We start from the raw sequence: 20,558 nt of genomic DNA, 5'->3' as shown, positions 1-20,558 counted from the left end.
AAAGAAATATATTAACTAATTTATACTTAAACGTGCTATTTTAGACTTTTTAATAAAGGCCGGATTAATTTTACGAGTCTTTACAATTATTTGTACCATAAATTATATATCTATTTTTATTTTTCAAATAAATATAAAATTTTAATATCTATATTGGATTTATTGCATTCTAGACCCACATCCATCTTGAGTGCTCCACTAAATAAAAGAAAATACTAAAATTTGTCATTGAAAATAAAAATATGCTAGCTTATTTTTTAATGAAACTGTTAAACCCATTAAAAATACATTGTTAGACATCTAATGACTTTCTACCAACTTAATTAATTTCTTCATAAAAAACTTCATTAATTTCTCACAACATACACGTGGGGGCTATTTAGATATACGAATTGATCTTGATGCTTTTGTAAATAAATGATATTTTAATTTTAAAAGATAAATAAACGATCTTAAAATGATCATAGCATCTAAATCATACATATGATTGCTCCTACCACTCCTATAAACACTTCTATGTTGTTATGTGGCATTCTATTAATTACAAAAACTCTCATATAATCGACCATCGGTTTCCACTTAAACCGATGGACCCAATTTTTATACCATCATATCTATCTTTTGGTAAAAAAAACAAAGTCTATCAGAACCTCTGTCTGGCTCACTGCATAACATGCATGTCTGCTCCTATACCTTTTAAACCGGTAGAACCATTATTTATAACAAGTGTTTATTCATGGTACATGACATTCCAAAAATATTATTATGCAATGATATTTTGTCGTTATTGTATTCCTGCTAGGTTGCGTGGAGCCTCTCATTCACTCTACATGAAATGTTCATAGGTAGATCACCTCTCAAAATATATCAATCATATTAGGCTATATAAACTCGTGCATTTTTCGTGTAGCTTAATGTCCCACCCAATTCATCCTTTAACATATTATGATAATATATTATACAAATAAAAAATAAAAACACCTTAATTTTTTTTACACTTACTTTTACTTTCGTTGACATGTTTTCTAAAGAAAATAAATCTACCTTCTTTTTAAATGATGAAGAAGATTATAAATAATTACTTATTGATATTACTTATATTTGATATAATATAAATCTAATAGGTTAAAATATTATTAAATAATTAATTAATGCTGACAAAAATAATTTATGGAGAAATCGTGGCAGATGTTCTCCTGTTAATATATCGCTTTTATAAATACCTCAAACTTAGCGTACGACGCATGCCCGCGCGAACGCGTGGCTACCTTCCTAGTTATACATAAAAGTAAATGCATATATGAATCGGTCACTTAATAGAAAACTTCCATGTTAGTATCCGACTGTTTATGTCGATCATATTATGGCCACGCGCGTTAATACGTTATAATTGCACAATTGAGAAGCTTATATACCTATCTAGCTAGATTATTTTTATAAAGATAGTTAGGAATTAAAGGAGGCAATGCGTTCGCTCTAAGTATAGTTCTCATATTCTATACTACTTAAAAATGTTAATTCGTAGTGGTGGTATCCATTTCCACACCAACCTACCACTACCACTGACATATACTATTACACCACTTACTATTGGCTCCTCTAATTTTCAAAATCATCTACTTGTTAAATAAGAAAAAATATAGTATTACTTGGACTAAATAAGCGCATAACGATTTATTTAATAAGCTAGAAATTCAATTTATTTTCCGTTGTGTGTTTGTTTTCCATTGCAACACACAGACTTTAAGCCAGTTATCAAAAGAGAAACATATTAACCATCCGATCATGATATATTTAACTATAGAGGTGTAGATCAATTGATAAGGTAGCACAAAATCTATGAAATAGAAGTTAAGAGTTTTATATGAAATCCAACCATACTATTAAAAACTACTATATAAAAATAGAATTGTATCAATTAAAATATATACTATGGTTGCATATAAAATCCAATTTGACTTGATGTATATTACAGTTATATTTATGAATCAAAAGAGTTGTATACCAAATCCAATTCTATTTATCATAACCCCATCCAAAGTAGCCGGGACAATCCACCAGTATTAATTAATCAAAATATATAAAATCGTAGATTGTATTGAGAATCCATGTTAAATAATCCAAAGCATTGGAAACACAGGTGAACTCTTTAGGCTGTGTTTAGATTTAAAAGTTTTTCTTAAACTTCCAATTTTTCCGTCACATCAAATGTTTAGACACATGCATGAAGCATTAAATGTGAATGAAAAAAACCAATTGCACAGTTTGCATGTAAATCACGAGACGAATCTTTTGAGCCTAATTACGCCATGGTTTGACAATGTGATGCTACAGTAAACATTTGATAATGACGGATTAATTAGGCTTAATAATTTCGTCTCGCAGTTTACATGCGAAATCTGTAATTCGTTTTGTTATTAGTCTATATTTAATACTTCAAATGTGTGTCCGTATACTTCAAAAAAATTTCGCACACGAACTAATTAAACACAGCCTTAGTTTAAATGTATCAAACTTCAAAAAAGTCATCCTATAAATAATAATAGGCCGTGTAAAATAGGGTTTGACAATAGAATACTGAAATTGGTCATCGTCGAAAAGGGAAAAGAACTATACTTTATGTCCGTTTGATTTAGATTAAGTGGATTACATTCATGAATTCTCTACCTGGTTATAGGGATAAATTATAATATTTTGATAAATAAAATTAAATAATTGTTTACAAAAAAGTATTATTTTGAGAAAACATTTTTGAAAAAAACATAGAAGAAATAATCTGTTTCAATAATCTAATGAATAATTAAAATAACATAGCGTAAAGCCTGATCGTTGCAAATCAAGTCCGGTAAATGGTATAATAATCATGTACATTTAGAGTAGACTCATCAACTAGGAGGTAGGAGTAGCAGTGCCGTGTTATGAGACTCCGTAACTTTAAGACAAAATACATCCAAAATTTATGGTCGATCTTGTCACAGGAGACCCAAAACACATGACATGGTTGTTGGAGAAAATATTAATAACTAGACGTGGGCACTACTGCCATTTATTATTTTTTATTTCAAATGAAAAAAATACCACGTGAAAAAGATAATTCTATCCCGCTTGCGACTAGGTCTGTCCTGAACCAAAACCAAACTACTCTTCCTCCTCCCATCCTCTCTCATCCTCTCTTCAAGGCCCTAGAATTTGGGGCAGCAATAAGGGCGTCTAAGGTGGCTATAAGCATTTGACTTTATGGTAAAATTTTCTTTCTTGTATGATGATGTTTTTAAGTGAGGTGTTACAAATACCATAAACTTTTGCTGTGTTGTGTACTCCCTCTATCCATAATATAAGAGATTTATTTGAATGAATGTCACACATGTTAGTAGTACGAATTTAAATATGTTAGGATTTATAACATTCTTTTAAAATCATTTAGGGCCCCTTTGAATCGCAGGATTGAGAAAACAGAGGAATAGGAAAAATATAGGAATTGAATGCCACATTTATTGGATTCCTATGGGATTTTGAAACACAGAAAAGTCTTCAAACTGTCGTCGTTTGATTAGCACATAGGAAAAACGCAGAAACCTTAGACACATGAAGAGGAAAACATGAAGTGAGACCTCATGCTTATTTTCCTCCAAAATTGCTCTAGTAAGGTTCATTTCATAGGAATTTCAAAGGAATTAATAGAAAACAATCATTTGTTTCAAATGACTCTATTGGATTATTTTTCATAGGATAAAATCCTCTAGAATTCCTGTGGTTTTTCCTTCGATTCAAAGGGGGTCCTTATACTATGCTGTATCAAATTTCCTCGTAGCTCAAAACCCCATGAGAGCCTAGGTCGGCCAAGCTCGAAGGCTTGCCGTGAATCCGTACGTCCGCTTGTTCTGATGCCTGCGCTGCAGGGTGCTGGGTAGTGGATCGGTGGTGCACATCACATGTGCCTGAGACAACAGCACAGTGGCGCGCATGCGAAGCTACTCCATCCGCCGAGTGGAGGAAGCTCTCGCTCGCGGCGGACACGGAGCAGCACGCACCTACCGCGCGCAGCAAGCAAGCAGCAGGCGGTATAGCAGTAGCCCACTTTCGACCGGTCGGTCGGGGCGCGATGATAGCTATACGAGCTAGCCGGACGACGCGACGGAGCAGAAACCCGTGCTCCGGCCTAGCTAGTCCTAGCGCGATCGATCGATCGATCGAGAGCTTTTTCGGCTTTTGGCTGAGGAGACGGCAGCTTCATTAAGGCTGCGTTCGTTCAGTGGAGATAGGGAGATTGTCCCTCGTTTTTCACGCGCACGCTTTTCAAACTACTAAACGGTGTGTTTTTTGTAAAAAAATTCTATATAAAAGTTGTTTAAAAAAATCATATTAATTCATTTTTAAAGTTTAAAATAGTTAATACTTAATTAATCATACGCTAATGACTCAACTCGTTTTGCGTCTCTTCCCGATCTTCCCAATCCTATCTCCCACAAACACAGCCTAAATCCGTAAAGATGCATGGCTAGCTCGCTCGATCTGTCACGGCACATAGTGGGTGTCAGTGCCTGCCTGCTTGTCTGCTCTCTCCCTTCCCCGAAATTCAGTACGTGTGCGCGCCATCTGACCTGACATGACCATCCTGCATGAGCTGCCGCATTGTGGTGTGGCAAATGTTTTGTGGCACTCGCTTGCTATCCTGCGCCTACCCCCTACCACTTCTGGATCAGTACGTAGATAAGTCGAGTACCATCAGCGATAGCAATAAATCAGGTGATCATCCGGGTATGAACAATGATGGCTGCGATGTGTGCGCTGAATGAGCTTGTGACTTTATGAGCGTGAGAAGATGGATGGATAGTGGGGGCAGATGTTTAGTTTCGTTGGGCAAAGTTATTCGCGTTTTATATTAGTCACGTATAAAAGGGCCACGTAGAGGAAAATTCAACCGAGCAAAGTAAGGACTACTTAATCGACGTGACAAATATACTACTCCTACTGTCCTAGGCATAAAGAGAAAGGAGTAGAACCGACCTTCGTAAACAAATATATTAGCACAAGTCATCATAACAAACTGGTTTAATCTTATCTGCTTAGCTAAACGGGTGCTAATCGCTCAAAGCGAACGCGTAATCGCCGGCACCTTTATTCCCTTCATACTTGTCAGTTGTCACCACCTTTGCGACTAATTAAGGTCTCGAGGGAAGTTGTGATCATTCTCAAAAGGTGGTTTCTACTCGTCTTCTGCCTTTGGGGGAGGAAAAGGGGAATTTGTTTGATCAGCGAGAGATTAGTACGCCCTCGTACTACCTTGTCACGGACCGCTTCTAATTACTACTTTGCAGAGTCTTCTGTTTTGATGAATCGTTTCTTTTGGACGCTACTGACAAAAGCTCACACGAAGCGAAGGTCTCAAAAAGGGCTATCACGGCCGGAAGCGATCAACTGTGGACGAATTCGCAGAAAAGACAGCGAAAAGGTAATAAAAAGGGGACAAAACCGATATCATCCAACAAAAGCTCGTTGTTGAGTTCAGAAAGAAAGAAAAGCTCGTTTTCTTTTCGTGTCTTTAGCTCTTCCATCTGTTGTTGCTGCCGCCGCTTCTTCCCCTTTCGCCTTTCTCCAAAATAAAAATTGTCACCTAGCCAAAACAGACTCGGTTGCGAGTAGTATACCAAAGTTATTACTCCCTCCTGCCTGCAAAGCTCCATCCGAGCAGCCAAATTAATTGGGAAGTGGTGGTACTAGCAGCTATACGAGCTACAGTACTAGGTATATTAGCTGCACCCGGCAGGCTGTCGTGGGTGAATGGGGACACGGCGAAGGAATTTCGATGGATCCATTCGCCGGTGGCAGCCGAACAACAATAATGGTACGTACCCACTAGCAGGCGCACACGCACGCACATTCACCGTTGGACTATGCGCGCGGGGGCGGCAGGAGCAGGAGGAGCAGCTCCCACCCCATCCGCGCGCACTAGCGATAGCGATAGCGATATCGTGAGATGGCGCGAGGCCCTCACCGCCGCGGCAGGCAGGGGGGGTGGGCTGCCACCGCCCCCGCAGACGTGCGCGGCCGCTTTAGCCCTTGTCGGAGCGAGCGGGTCCCCTTCCCACGCGCGGGCGGCTCGATCTGGCTCTCCCATCGATCCACCGATCGGTTTCGATCGATCCCTCCCGCCCTTCCCGCGCGCCGAGTGCGATCTCTCGCCACCACCACCAACGTGGCACGGCACCGCGTGTGGTGTGGTACGGTGGGGTTGGGGGTGTGGTGTGCGGTGGCGTCGCGCCGTTGGCTCGCGCGGATGCGGATGGATGGGTGCATTCGCCGGGGCGGGGCCCTGGCCGAGACGCCCGGGAGGCTTCGATCGATCGCATTGGCTGGCGCGCGTAAGGGGGTCAGCGTGTGGCGGAAGTGGATTGACCGGAGGCGGACGCGGACGCGTCGGCCACATCACCCATCACCAAAGCTAGGGCGTGCAAATTAAAACCTGTAGCAAGTTAGCAACGGGATTTCCCGTCCGTATATACATCGTGCGCGACTACAACGGACATCGACCATACGTACCGGTACCACGAGAATTCACCGCCGGACTCCCGGCTCATTCTGCTACTAGTTTCGTTTTCGCATGTCCACCTGTTTCCACCCACTAACCCACTCAAACCTATTACTTCTCTCCCAACTAATAGTAGACATACGTGGTGTTTTTGTGTTAGTGACAAGTAAGGAACCTCGTTTTCCGCGCACGCACTATCCAAACTACTAAATATTGTGTTTTTTCAAAAAAAATTATATAGAAAAAGTTATTTTAATAATATATTAATCTTTTTTTAAAATAATTAACAGTCAACTAATCATACGCTCATGTCACATCGTTTTGCGTATTTCTTGATTTTCCTTTTATCTTTTCTCTCGAACACACCCAGTTGGTATTACATGGCCGAACTAGTTAATTGGTTGGCTAGTAGGTTCTGCTTGGTGAGAAAATTTGGATCTTTGTCAAAACTAGTTTTACAGCACTAAGCCAAGTGGAGGTTTCATTGTTACCATTAGTCATTGGTCTACTTACATGGAAACATATATTATGTATACAAGTTTTCTACACACCAACTAAAAAATATCATAAAAATTCTTTACCAATTGATAACTAGAAACCGCGCGCATGCGGTTTATATATACAATCAATTCTAAGACTTTTCTCATTAATTTTTTTTTCTTAATATAATAATACCAAAATCGTAATTAGTAATAATACAAATTTGGAGTGGCTGTGAAGTCTTAATTTAGTTTACGATCAATCAAACAATATATAGATTTGGGAATTACTAAGATCAAAGTTGCATTGTGTATGGGTCTCAATCTTAGTAGTTTCATTTTTTTCCTACAAATATTTTCATTACTTAATAGTTCATAAATTCTATGTTTGATAATGTGAAGTTTCAATATATTGATATCTTGATTTTTAATATTTCATTAACTTTATAAGATTGAAATATAGAATTAATGACAAGCCTATATTTTCATATTTATTTACTATTTTTTACATGCAATTTTTTTATCTGAATGTCCATTCGGTATATAGGCAAAAATTGATAACGAAAATGCTATAGACGGAGATCCCGTTCCAAGGTGTGGACCGGGTCTGCCCCCCATACGCCGGGAGGCATGCGCAAACCACCACTTGATCTAGTTGATTAGCTGCTTATCGCCTGTAGTGTCGCCTCCTCCTACTCCTCCTCTTGCCTAGGAAGGGCGAGGATCACCGAAGCCACTGTCACGATGACTAGGAGGATGAGAGAAACCTCAGCCATCGCATCGAGAGGATGGAAGGACTGTGCCGATGGAGGATAGGAGAGTGGCAACGTAGTCGTTGTCGTGGGGAGACCATCATCACCGTCATCGCCAAGAGAGGATAGGGGTTGAAGCGGCTGTCTCCATCGAAGGAGGTAGTGGCCACCTCCATCGATAAAGGAAGGGCGATGCTAATGAAATCGAAACATATAAATATTACGAATTGATACTCTGGTACCTTATCTGGTATTAGAAGGTATCGATATGATACCGATGCAGTATCGGCTAGTACCAACAAGTATCAGCTAGTACCAACAAGTATCAGCTATTACTATGGGTTCTAGATCTGATCTCGACAACTATCAAGTGATAATGATGGGGTATCGGATCTAATATCGACGACTATTGGCTAGTGTCGATGAGGTATCAGAATCTTATACCTGCTGTTGATTGGTATCATACCGTTCTAACGGAACTATGAGGTATAGCAACCCGTATTTGATAGAGTAAATACATAGTAACAGTGGATTGCAGCTTATATTTGCAAGTGTGTATGATGTCCAACTATCGACCTATTATCGATTTAAGTAGGAATGCTATGGTGTAGACTGATCGATATAGTAAGAGTTGTACATCATATATTCATGTCTAATGATCTCTACAGTCATTCATATATGAAATACGTTGTATCTCATTTGTGAAAATAGATTCCAATAGTTGTACATCAAATCTAATTCTGTTTTTTATAAATCGATTGTATACAAAACACAAACACATACTATATGGAAACAAAAGCTCAGAGTTGTATATCAACTCTAATTCTACAGCTTCGTGTAAAATTACCTAGGAAAGTCAGCTGGTCCCTCTTAAAAATTTCCTTGACATAGTTCCGAACATCATGTAATCACTTCACCTAAAAGCAGGTAGCACTGATGAGCCAAGTCATATTTAAAAGCGCAATGAATTTGATCCTGCCCGTTGCTGTTGAGAGCTGATCTGTACCCCTCCTCAAGTATCTATACGCAGCTTCATACTGCTAAGCGCTAAAAACACCCTGGTTGGTTTGGCTCGCACGTGGCGCGTCGTCCTACGCACGTGCACGGCCCCACGGACCATCATTCGTAGGGCTGCGCGCCTCTCTCCCCCTGCCTGCGCGGCTGCGGGCCTGCGGCTTCCTTCGCTAGGTTGACTACTCCCACCGACTGGTTTTGCGAACGGCCCACGCACGCAGGTGGCGGCACACTCAACCAGCCAGCCAGAACAAAAAATTTACAACCAAAAACGGAGGCAAGCACAGCACGCTGCTGCACCAATTTCCCTTGCTGTTCCTCCTCCCTCACATCCGTCCTCTCTCCTCTCCTCTCCAAGAGACATAAAAATATTGGGAAAAGAATCCCACTATCTCATGACATATGAGAAGAGAGAGAGATAGAAAGGGAGAGCAATTCAATTGAGGCCATCCACAAGACATTCCTCCTCTCCTTGACTCGTGCCTGCAGCTAGCTACTCGAGACATCCAGGAGCTCCTCATCCTCCTTGCCTCTCTCTCTTCTCCTTGTGTTGATAGCGAGAAATCGTTGGCGAGGATCGAGCAATTGGGATTCTTCTTGCATGGATGCGGCCCACTGGCATCAGGTAATTAAGCTGCGGCGGCTGATCTGCGCTCGATCCTTTCTCGAATCGGTGCATGCAACACCGGCGACATGTCTACAATTAAGATCTCTCACCGGGGGCCCGGCCGGGTCGATTTTGGCTTCTGCTCTTCTTCTGGATCTTGTTGATGTGGGTGTTTCTTGGTCGATCCTTCTTGTTTAATCTGCCTGTGCCTTGATCTTGGCGCTTGCTTTTCCTCTGGTGGGATACGGTGATCTCTATTCTCTCTCGGCTTTGTTTGCTCTTGGGAACCGCCATGGCCAACCTTTTATTCTTTGTGCAGATCTATGCACGGATCGGCCATATTCTTCTCGCTCTGTGTGTATGTGGGTTAGTTTCTGTCTTCTCCATTGGCTTCGAGCTGAGGGCTCTTGTTGTTGTTGTTTGGGGCCTTTTAATTCTCTTGCTCCCTCCTCTCCTTCCCCTTTTAATCCTTGAAAGGAGCACACGACGCACCGCTTTTCTTTTCCTTTGTTCCTCGCTTTCTTTCTTATCCTCCCTTTCCTTTTTATCTTTTCATCTCTCTTTTCCTCATGGCTTTTCTCTCCACCCCTCACCCTTTCGTCTCTCTCCTCAAGCCCACACCTTGCATCAAAAGAGTAGCCATGTCTTGGAGGATGATGTAGTAGCAGCAGCAGCAGTACTGCTACGCCACAAACACAACCCTACAAGAGCACAAACAAAGTTGTGTGTTTTGTGTGGTGGTGTGTTTTCTCTCTCATCTTTACTTTGCTTTTTTTTTCCCGCTTTATTTCTATCTTTCACCTTTCCCTCTTCTAGCTTTAATCTCGCTTTGTATCCATTTGCTTGGTTCTTTGTTGCACCATAAGGATCCTAGCTCACATCACACCTCATGCTCATTCATCTTCCCCCATTCGTCTCTCATATACTACATGTTCTTGCTTCTTGGTTCTTGCTAATTGTCTAGTATTGCATAACTTAGTTCTAGGTTTGTGTTGATACTTGCAATTGCAACATCTAATGGAGTGCAACGACATGTGTCAATCACCAGGGGCTAGGGCTAGTGAAGCCCATGGAAGAGATGCTGATGGGTGCAAATCCAAATCCTAATGGGAGCTCAAATCAGCCACCGCCACCGCCGTCCTCGGCGGCCAGCGCCCAGCGGCCTATCGCCCCACCGGCGGCTGGAGCGGCCGCCGGCGCGGGCGCCGCCGGAGCTGGGGCTGGCACGGAGCGCCGCGCGCGGCCGCAGAAGGAGAAGGCGCTCAACTGCCCGCGGTGCAACTCGACGAACACCAAGTTCTGCTACTACAACAACTACAGCCTCCAGCAGCCGCGCTACTTCTGCAAGACGTGCCGCCGCTACTGGACGGAGGGCGGCTCGCTCCGCAACGTCCCCGTCGGCGGCGGCTCACGGAAGAACAAGCGCTCGTCGTCCTCGGTGGTGCCGTCGGCGGCCGCGTCGGCCTCCACCTCCGCGGCGGTGTCCGGCTCGGTCCCCGTGGGGCTGGCGGCCAAGAACCCGAAGCTGATGCACGAGGGAGCGCAGGACCTCAACCTAGCGTTCCCGCACCACCACGGCCGCGCCCTGCAGCCGCCGGAGTTCACGGCGTTCCCGAGCTTGGAGAGCAGCAGCGTGTGCAACCCCGGAGGCAACCTGGCGGCGGCGAACGGCGCCGGTGGCAGGGGCAGCGTGGGCGCGTTCTCGGCGATGGAGTTGCTGAGGAGCACCGGCTGCTACGTTCCGCTGCCGCAGATGGCGCCGCTAGGGATGCCGGCGGAGTACGCAGCTGCGGGGTTCCATCTCGGCGAGTTCCGCATGCCACCGCCGCCACAGCAGCAGCAGCAGCAACAAGCTCAGACCGTGCTCGGTTTCTCCCTGGACACGCACGGCGCGGGTGCAGGCGGCGGCTCCGGGGTGTTCGGCGCGTGCAGCGCTGGGTTGCAAGAGAGCGCGGCGGGCAGGTTGCTGTTCCCCTTCGAGGACCTGAAGCCGGTGGTGAGCGCCGCGGCTGGCGACGCGAACAGCGGCGGCGATCATCAGTACGACCACGGCAAGAACCAAGGTGGTGGCGGCGGCGTCATCGGTGGCCATGAGGCCCCAGGGTTCTGGAATAGCAGCATGATCGGCAACGGCAGCAGCAATGGCGGCGGCGGCGGCGGTTCTTGGTAAGGTGGTGCGAGCTGCTACTGCTTGCCCGCCGCCGCCATGCATGGCTCATGCATGCACGCGTGGTGGTCAGCAGCTAGCAGCATGTGGAGATAGAGAAACGAGATAGAGACAAGGGGGGTTAATAAGCCTGTGGTGATTAGTGTTACATATGGCGTTTTGTTTCTCTTTGCTTTGTTTGGTTTTTCGGTTTCATGGTGTTGCTTCTTTGTTGTTTGTTCATGTGTGTGTGGTTAATTATCGGCTTGGGGGCTGGCTAACACAGCAGGATACACAGATTTTTAAGGGTGGTGAACTTGGTGATATTATACAGCTGCTGATCTATTCACCAATCAATCTCTCATTTTGTGATTTAATCATGTCATGTAGAATCTGCACTGAAGCATGATACTCTTATCATTTTTTTAGTTTTGATGGCTGTGTGTGTGTCCACGGACGGTACGTACGCCGTTTGAGTTACTGTATGTAGTCTGAACAAACAACATGTTGGTTAGTTGCATATGTCCGATTGATTGGCCAAATTCTTGTGTTGGTTTTGCATGGCATGCATCTTGCAGATGCAGGCACAGGTGACATGTTAGAAATTTCAATCGATGGGGAATTAGAGATACAGAATTAATGGCCACTTGTGTCGTCAGAAACCACATTGATATACCTCCAGTTAACTCGGTGCATAGTTCAATATATGCGTCCTAAACCAAGCTCACATAGATCACTGAGGGGCCTGGTGCTTTAGCATACAATGCTCTCTGTTAGAGGGGCACCTAGCAACAGTCATTTTTTATGGTGGCTTCAGTAAGTTCATTTATACACCATGATAGTAACTTTGAGGAACAGCTTGTAATAATACTCCTATTAATTTACTGTCGTTTACAACTACTCCTACATTAATATATTGATTATATTTGCCATCCTTTTATTATGTTCTCCTGCATGCAAATGCTGATTTGTATATATACCGATCTGTCATCTCGATCGCTCGCTCGCACTCTGTGCTATACTATTTTCTTGTGGCAGGTAGGCTTAGCTACTCTCTGAGATGTCGAATCGTCTCTCATCATCATCATCATCCCAGAGGCAAGAATCTTCCAGCCATGAAAGCCACTAGTGGGAGCTAGGAGGAGAGGAGGGAAGAAGGGCCGGCATGGCGCGAGTATGTATGACAGACGCCCCTACTTTAACTTTCTCTCTTTCTCTCACCTTCCATCCACATGGTACTATTATCATATGTTAGGCCATCTGTTTTAGTGCACGGCATGGTCATTTGTACTATCCTATTACAAACCATGATATATTTATTTTTCTGGGCCAAAAAGCTATATATAGGTACTCCTCTAACTCTTCATCACCATCATCATGCTTGCACCCTGCCTTTGCACAATTGCACTCATACTGTATCTTGAGATCTCTCTTTTGTCAAGTTTACAACGAGTGCATGCTGGGCTTTTTTTACTCTAGATTTTTTTCCCCGGATGCAAGTTCAACTGCCCATACCAGAAAGTTGCCATATACTATACCTAATGATTCTTTCACCGCTTCACTATGCCCATGTACATACGAACGCGGCCATGTGTAGCTTCTTCTACCTGGATGTACGGCGCTAGCTAGGAATTGAAAATATTGATAATATTTTAGCCATGCAATTAGGCCAGTCACAATGGGGGTTTCACTGGTGTGTCATGCACATTTAATAGGGGTAAGACTGAATAAAAAATGATTATTTGCATGAAATGGGGATGAGAGAGAAGGAAAGAGTTTCATCCTGGTGAAACTCGTCAGCGTCGTTTCCAAGTCCTCGGTAACAGAGTGAAACCCCCGTTGAGGCCGATTCGTTTCATTCACCGGATCTCTTGCGTCCGCCTCCGCCGTGCGACCTCCGCATTCTCCCGCGCCGCGCCGGATTTTGGGTACAAATGATCCCAGCAACTTGTATCAATTAAATGCTTTGCTTAGTCTTGGAAACGTCAAAGTGAAACCCCTCCACTGTGGGGATTGTTTCATAAAAGATTTCATTTGAGAGAAGATGGTATAATATTTTGGGTAGCCGTGCAATGACACTAGCCATTGTGACTGGCCTTAGCACCATTCTTTGGAGGGCCCGGGAAAACATTCTCCTAGGGATGCGGGGCTGCCGAATACTACCAGTCCACCTTGTGGTTGCATTTTGGCCGTCCTAATAAATTAGTGTGCTGCTACTTGTAGCACTACACTCATTAAGGAAGATAAGATATGCTACATTTGGGTGTGTGTGCAAGTGCAACCATGTCCTACAGTCCTAGCCATAGCAGACCACCATGCATTCACCCATGCTTCACGTTTAGTATGCTAGTGGTGTACTACAATGCATCTAGCTATCGTAACCATGACGTACTCTCTGATCGATCCAAAAGGGTGAAAAAAACGTTGAAATTTTACAGGTGTTTTCACTTCATTTAGTGAATCCTGAAAAAGAAATCCTTCATTCTAAAAACAGATATTGTAGAGAGTTTCAATTAGGTTACTTTGCTTAATTACGATTTTAGATAATGTCAAATTACCTGAAACTTCGAACCACCCTCTAAAAAGAAAAAACTCTAGCCACCTCAATGCTAGCTTTTCTAACTCTTAGAATAATATAATACATAGTATTATTACATTATTGACTAAAAAATTGGTATTATTCTTTCCTGTCCTCTCTACTCATTTTGATTTGACAGTGTCGGCTTTTCAATATAGTCAGGATGAAAATCACATAATTTTATGTTCCTGATAACTTTATTTTAATGTAAATAGATAAATTTGTAATGTTGTGAAAGTATTTTTATTTGGTCGACAAGTATTACACCAGTAGTCTTTAAATTATAATCCCTCCGTCCCATAATATAAGAGATTTTGACATTTTGCTTGCACTGTTTGACCACTCATCTTATTCAAAAAAAAATTGTGCAAATATAAAAAACGAAAAGTTGTGCTTAAAGTACTTAGGATAATAAAGTAAGTCACAAAAAATAAAGGTTCCAAAAATAAATAATAATTTTAATTTTTTTAATAAGACGAATGGTCAAACAATATAAGCAAAATATCAAAATCTCTTATATTAGGGGGGAGTATGTCCCTTCCACCTAGGTTCGATTAGTAAAATAATAGCATTGTGAATGCTTTTTCATCCATAAGTAAAAATAAGTAGGAGTATTATAGTTTTCATATCTCCATTTTACATTCTGGATAGTTTTGAGCAGCAGTCTGACGATTCTAATTTATAATATGAAGTAAAAAAAAGAGGCAAATTAAAGTACTTTGTCATATTTTTGCCAAAAAATGATATTGATTTTTATGGTGTAAGATACTTAATTTATAGGTAGCATAAAAATTGATGATTGGTGCGTACTCCACTGAAAAAAAAATCATATATATTACATAGTTTTTTCACTTTATTAATTTCACAATATAAGGCACATGCAACTATATAATGCTATCTCCTCTTTCCCTTTATTTCTCATTATCGATCGTCTCAATATTTATGATCTAATATTCACACAAGTTATTTCTTGTGGCCATTAGAAATCTACAATGTACTTCTATTATTTTTAGCATTGTTTTTCCGTGGCATATTTTTGTTCTTTTGTGCTGAATGGTTGAATAGATAAATGATTTGTGATAATTATTCAAGAGTAGAAACGAATGAATTAACTATTATAAAATTGAAAGATTGATTTTTATAAAGTTCTCTAAGAAATTTATGAAATATTTTACAAAAATTACATCGTTCAAAAGTTCAAAAAGCATTACCGTTAATCCATTCATCCATTAAGCATAATCAAGCTAGATGACATATTTAAGTATTTCATAAATAAGAAAGCTAAGAAAATGGATCATGCATATTCCCTGTAGTATCTATGCCGTCCGATTGGCACTGTGTCTGGGAGTACTTGAAATGATGAACTATATATATATACACCACACTGGATAAGTTACTGTGCTGAGAAATAACGTTTGTTATATTAATTATATTACCATCAGTTACACACCCCCGCTGCTCATTATACCTTGATTAATACTGTGCCAGGCCAAGCGAGATTAAGTCATGGCCGTTGCCTATTAATTGTAATATTTATTGTTCGTATTGCATACAAGCGTGCATGCGTTGGTCGATCACTTGTATATGATAATGCGCAGCTAGTGTACATTTGTGTTACTAGTAAGTAGCTAATGTGCAATTTTTTTTTTTGCGAAAGTTAATATAAAAAAGTTGCTCTTAAAAAATCATTTTAGTTTATTTTTTAAGTTTTTTTAACAAATATTTCGCATTAATAGGCAATACTGTTTTCCGTGCTCAGCTGTAAGAGACGAATCAATCATCACCATACGCATGCATGTAAGCGGCCGGCAACAGAATGTTAGAAACCTACTTTCTCAGTTCTAAAATAAACAAATCTAAATATCTTAAATTCATAATACTAAAGATATGCCATATTTTATACTATGTTTATTTTTTTGACTGAGGAAGTATATATATCTTTATCTTTACTATTATAAAAATTAAAGATGTTTTTGTCGGTAGTTTGGTACATCATCTGTGTATGAGTCGGTTTGTAAGTTCGTTTGCTTTTGAAATTACTATTATAAAAATTGAAGATGTTTTTGCCGTACTTTAGTACGTCATCTGTGTATGAGTCGGTTTTTAAGTTCGTTCGCTTTTGGAAATACGAGACTCATATATATATATATATATATATATATATATATATATATATATATATATATATATATATATATATATATATATATATATATATATATATATATATATATATATATATATATATATAGTAAATTTGTTTGGTGCTCCATGGTGCCCGGGCACCATTGTTAAAATTGAGTATATACCTAATTCAAATGAGTATGAAACTTTTTCAATTACTTAGATATTAACATTAGCTACTTTACTAACTAGTTCAAAGCAAGTTTGAACTGAATTTGAACTTGTTTTTGTTAGATTTTGATTCTAGGTATATAGCATCCATACATATAATTAGTTAGGTATGTAATCATGGATTGTGAAATAAAGTTAAATTTGAGTTGTTTTGTTGATAGGTATAGGTATGAATCGAGTTATTATAACTAGGTATATACTCACAATTTGAAAATTTTGAAAAATTTGAGTGATTTTGTGTATTTGATATCATGGTGCCCGGGCACCATGGTGCCCCCATATATAGTTAATACCTAAGTAATTGAAAAAGATTCATACTCATTTGAATTGGGTATATACTCAATTTCAACAATGGTGCCCGGGCACCATGGAGCACCAAACAAATTTACTATATATATATATATATATATATATATATATATATATATATATATATATATATATATATATATATATATATATATATATATATATATATATATATATATATATATATATATATATATATATATATACAAACTCGCATGCTAAATTGAGACGATCAGAATTACAGCTCATGATTAAAATAGTTTTCATCCGTTACAACACAAAGGCATTTTTCTAGTCTTGATAACTTTTAATTAATCCACTATCAAATTAATGACGTTATACGGTTACCCCGCACCAAAAAAGAAATAAAGAAAAACGTTATAGAATGTGCATACGAGCATACCTAATCCTGGACCATTCGATACAGATCCAATAGTCCACCTCCCTCCTTTCTTTAACCCTAAGTCCCTAATTAACCTCCCTTTCTCAAAGTACAGTGTTGATGAGGCTTTGCTGTAATCTCCCTACCTCATGCCTCCATCCTTGACCTGCACACCACCTCCCTTTGACGCATCGACTACCTTATTGCCGCCTTTAACGTTTATAGCAATATACAGTGTTGTGTTCTTTCCCCACCACCGAAAAACTTTCGTTGCATCTTGCAACACCGTCTTCAGTTCTAAACGCTCGGATTTGCTTCTTGGATCACCCTAGCTAATCTAGCGTGCCGGCCTGTTGATGATCCCTGTATTGTCTAGAGCGTGTGTTTGGTTTAGTAATGAGATGGAACGAATCTAACCCATCTTTGTGTTTTGATGGGATGGTTCCACATATATGTTTAATTTGCATGAGAGGTGGAACGGTACTATTTCTTGAGAATGGGATGATGTGGTCTACGTGTCAATGAGAAAGAGAAAGTGAGTTGGATTGGTCTACCAGTTTTTTAAGTATGGAATTGACCCGGATCTAGAGAAAATATTTCTTTTTAGGGATCATATCATCCCACATGTCCTAAATCAAATACTCTGAAAAATGGGTTCGCTCTAACCGTACCCTTCTTGTCCCTCCAACCAAACACATAATAAAGGAATGATTGGGAAAGTCTTTTATAACCCTCAATGGGGCATCCCCTCCATAAACATGCAATCGCGTTTCTTATTTTTGTTTTTACTTATATTATGAATTTAAACTTTATGTTTATGGAGTGATATTTTGATCTTACAAAGTTTTTAAAATTTTCTGATAACTTTTTAGGTGATATATGGAGGAAAAAAATATTCTGAGGGGTATTGGATATTAAAAGAAAGCATTAATTGAAATGCCCATCAAAATACCTTTCCAAAAACAGAAAGAAGTTATATACTCCCTCCGTCCCAAATTATAAGGCATATACTATTTTTTTAAACAATGATATACTTTATTCCATGTTATGTTCCCAATAAATATAAAATTAACATCACATAAAAATACTTTAAAATATAAATATAATGATATAATATGTATAATATTTAGCATATAAATGATTAGTATGGTTATTAGTCAAAAATACCGAGTTTGATTTTCTTTGAAAATATGGTGTCTTATAATTTAGGACGGAGGGAGTCCTAAAGAAACCAAGGCTGACGACAACACATGTACCACATGATACGTACAACTCAATTTTAATTTTGGTACATGTTTGAGTGGAACACTAGAAAATATAAATGACAAAAACCTGGAACCGGTTATATATCCACATCTTCTACCAAACGAACATCAAACGAACTCGGTGCCTTAACCGGCCGGATACCAATCCGAACAGTGAATATGACAATCTCGAAACGAGCTGAGGTAGCATGCACAGCAGCTCAGGGCTGTTCAGCTGTGCTGTTCAGGTCAGAGGCTTCCCTTGCAAGCACAAAAAAAGGCATGCATGTGTTGCACGCGTGCAGCGGTACTCCTACTTGTGTGCACACAGTGCCGGCCGGTTGCTCGTCTCATGATCGAAAGGTCGGCATGCATGCGTCCGCAGGTACGTGACGCAACGCTGCCATCCATTTGCTTATGTTCGGCTACATGACAACAGTTCATGCAACAGCACAATCATAGAACATGGGTCATGAGGTAGTAGCGTGGAGTTGTGTGCCACTAACCCACTGCATGATCCGCAACAAGATCCCTACTGGTAGTCTGGTACTGATTGCAAACTCCTGAAATTAACATAGCTTTTCATTCACAACATAGTAATAGTATTTATTCTTTTTAAAATATAATGATCTAATACTATATTAGATAGATTATATCACTACTAGTCTAAACAAGTTTTTTTTTTCATAATATCAAGATACGTCTTTGTTGCGAAAGGGCTTGTAGCCTAGTGGTTACAAAAGTCTCAGTAGCATCTAAGGTCCTGGGTTCGACTCCCCATGGAAACGAATTTTTCAGGATTTAACTGCGTTGTGCTTTCAGTGGTAGGCGACGTACCCATGGAAATGAATTTTTCAGGATTTAACTGCGTTGTGCTTTCAGTGGTAGGTGGTAGGCGACGTACCCGTTGACAGCGAGGCGTCTGTAGTGACTTTGTTAATCTCTCCAGGATTTGCCGGCCCAGGGGTAGGGTACTGTGTAATTCTCAAAAAAAGATATGTCTTGGTTAATATATTTTAGAATAAAAGGAATATTAAGTAACTGATGTCAGCTAGTACTACCTGAAACTCACAAATTGCAGTAACATTTCCCCTCCCATTGTCATTTTACGTGTGTAATGGGCATAAGCAATTCTATACAAGTACAGTTTGAAATGCGAGATTTTATCCTGCGAGCCCAAATCTTGCTGACAAATTCCTGCCCCCCCCCCCCCCAGATGGGTCTAATTGTGCCATTTTTTTGTGTTCCTGGTCGACGCACAGCATTGATAACAAACAGTGGAAAGTGCAGACACCAGAACGCACGCTTTATCATGCCCCATCCATCCATCGACCGACTCACTGCTGGTAGGCCGCTAGCTGCAGTTCAGGGGAGCTCGCCTGATAAAAAGACGGGAGCACCACGCACTGTGGTGGCATATGGCATCAAAAGGCCGCGTTTCCCTTTCGTCACCGCAATCTCAGGCGGACCCCGCCCGCGGCGTACCGCGGCAAAAAGCCATTCCATTCACGCTGGTCGGGCGAGCAGTGAGTATCGCCGGTGAGGAGAGACACCGAGAGTTTTTATTATTTTGAATTTGTTATTTTTACAAACAAACTATTCTAAAACTTATTTCTTAAATCTGAATCTTTTGGTCAAGCCAGCTTGCCTGACATGGCCAAAAGTTTAAATCTTGAAAATGTTTATTTTAAAATTAAGAATTTGAAAAGTTCAAAAATAAAATCAGAGGCCGAGGGAGGGGGAAAATATACCACGTCGCTAGCGGGGAATGATTCAGCTGTTGCGTGTGAGCGGTATGGGAATAAAGGTGGGTTGGGTTCGGCTGATGCTGATGAGGCCGGCCGGGACAGCGGTCCAAATCAGCGGACGACAATGCCGGTGTAGTGGATGTCACTGTTGCCAAGTCCTCACCGTTTCTCCGAGTCATCAGACTTCGTATGGAAGCAAGGAAAGCCGCCGGTAAAATTCGGTGCACGGGGTTTTCAGTTTTCACCACGGTTTTTCACCCACCCCAGGACGTTGCAGCACGTTGTGCGGATGGTGGATGGAGCGGCAGGACGCCGGCGTCGTCTCCCACCTTTTGCGGTCGGCTCAAGCATTCAGCATTTACCGAAAACGAAAGAGGAAGAAATTCTTGTTTTGACAGAGCAATTCGGGCGAAGG

The 20,558-nt window shown here is 40.8% G+C and overlaps 1 protein-coding gene across 2 annotated transcripts; it reads left to right on the top strand.

Annotated features, from left to right (window-relative positions):
- Window positions 1–9,226: 9,226 nt before the first annotated feature.
- Window positions 9,227–12,469, top strand: LOC4330293 (dof zinc finger protein 2-like). Of its 2 annotated transcripts, none has more exons than NM_001401919.1 (2): window positions 9,227–9,399; window positions 10,430–12,469. In NM_001401919.1, exons 1-2 carry the CDS (start codon window positions 9,376–9,378, stop codon window positions 11,549–11,551), a joined length of 1,146 nt encoding a protein of 381 aa, NP_001388848.1. In that variant the 5' UTR covers window positions 9,227–9,375; the 3' UTR covers window positions 11,552–12,469. The 2 variants fall into 2 exon arrangements, with proteins under 2 accessions (NP_001388848.1, NP_001388849.1); NM_001401920.1 differs by lacking the exon at window positions 9,227–9,399 and adding an exon at window positions 9,424–10,121 and having other exon boundaries at window positions 10,430–11,716.
- The last annotated feature ends 8,089 nt before the right edge of the window (window positions 12,470–20,558 follow it).

Source organism: Oryza sativa, chromosome 2, assembly GCF_034140825.1.
Source record: "Oryza sativa Japonica Group chromosome 2, ASM3414082v1".
NCBI classification, from domain to species: domain Eukaryota; kingdom Viridiplantae; phylum Streptophyta; class Magnoliopsida; order Poales; family Poaceae; genus Oryza; species Oryza sativa.
This window is presented reverse-complemented; position numbering and strand designations above follow the sequence as displayed.

Bases quoted from the DNA above. Each gene is read 5' to 3' on its own strand.
- LOC4330293 (NM_001401919.1), top strand. From the start codon at position 9,376: ATGGATGCGGCCCACTGGCATCAG. The intron at 9,400-10,429 runs GTAATTAAGCTG...GTCAATCACCAG, and splicing joins ATGCGGCCCACTGGCATCAG to GGGCTAGGGCTAGTGAAGCC.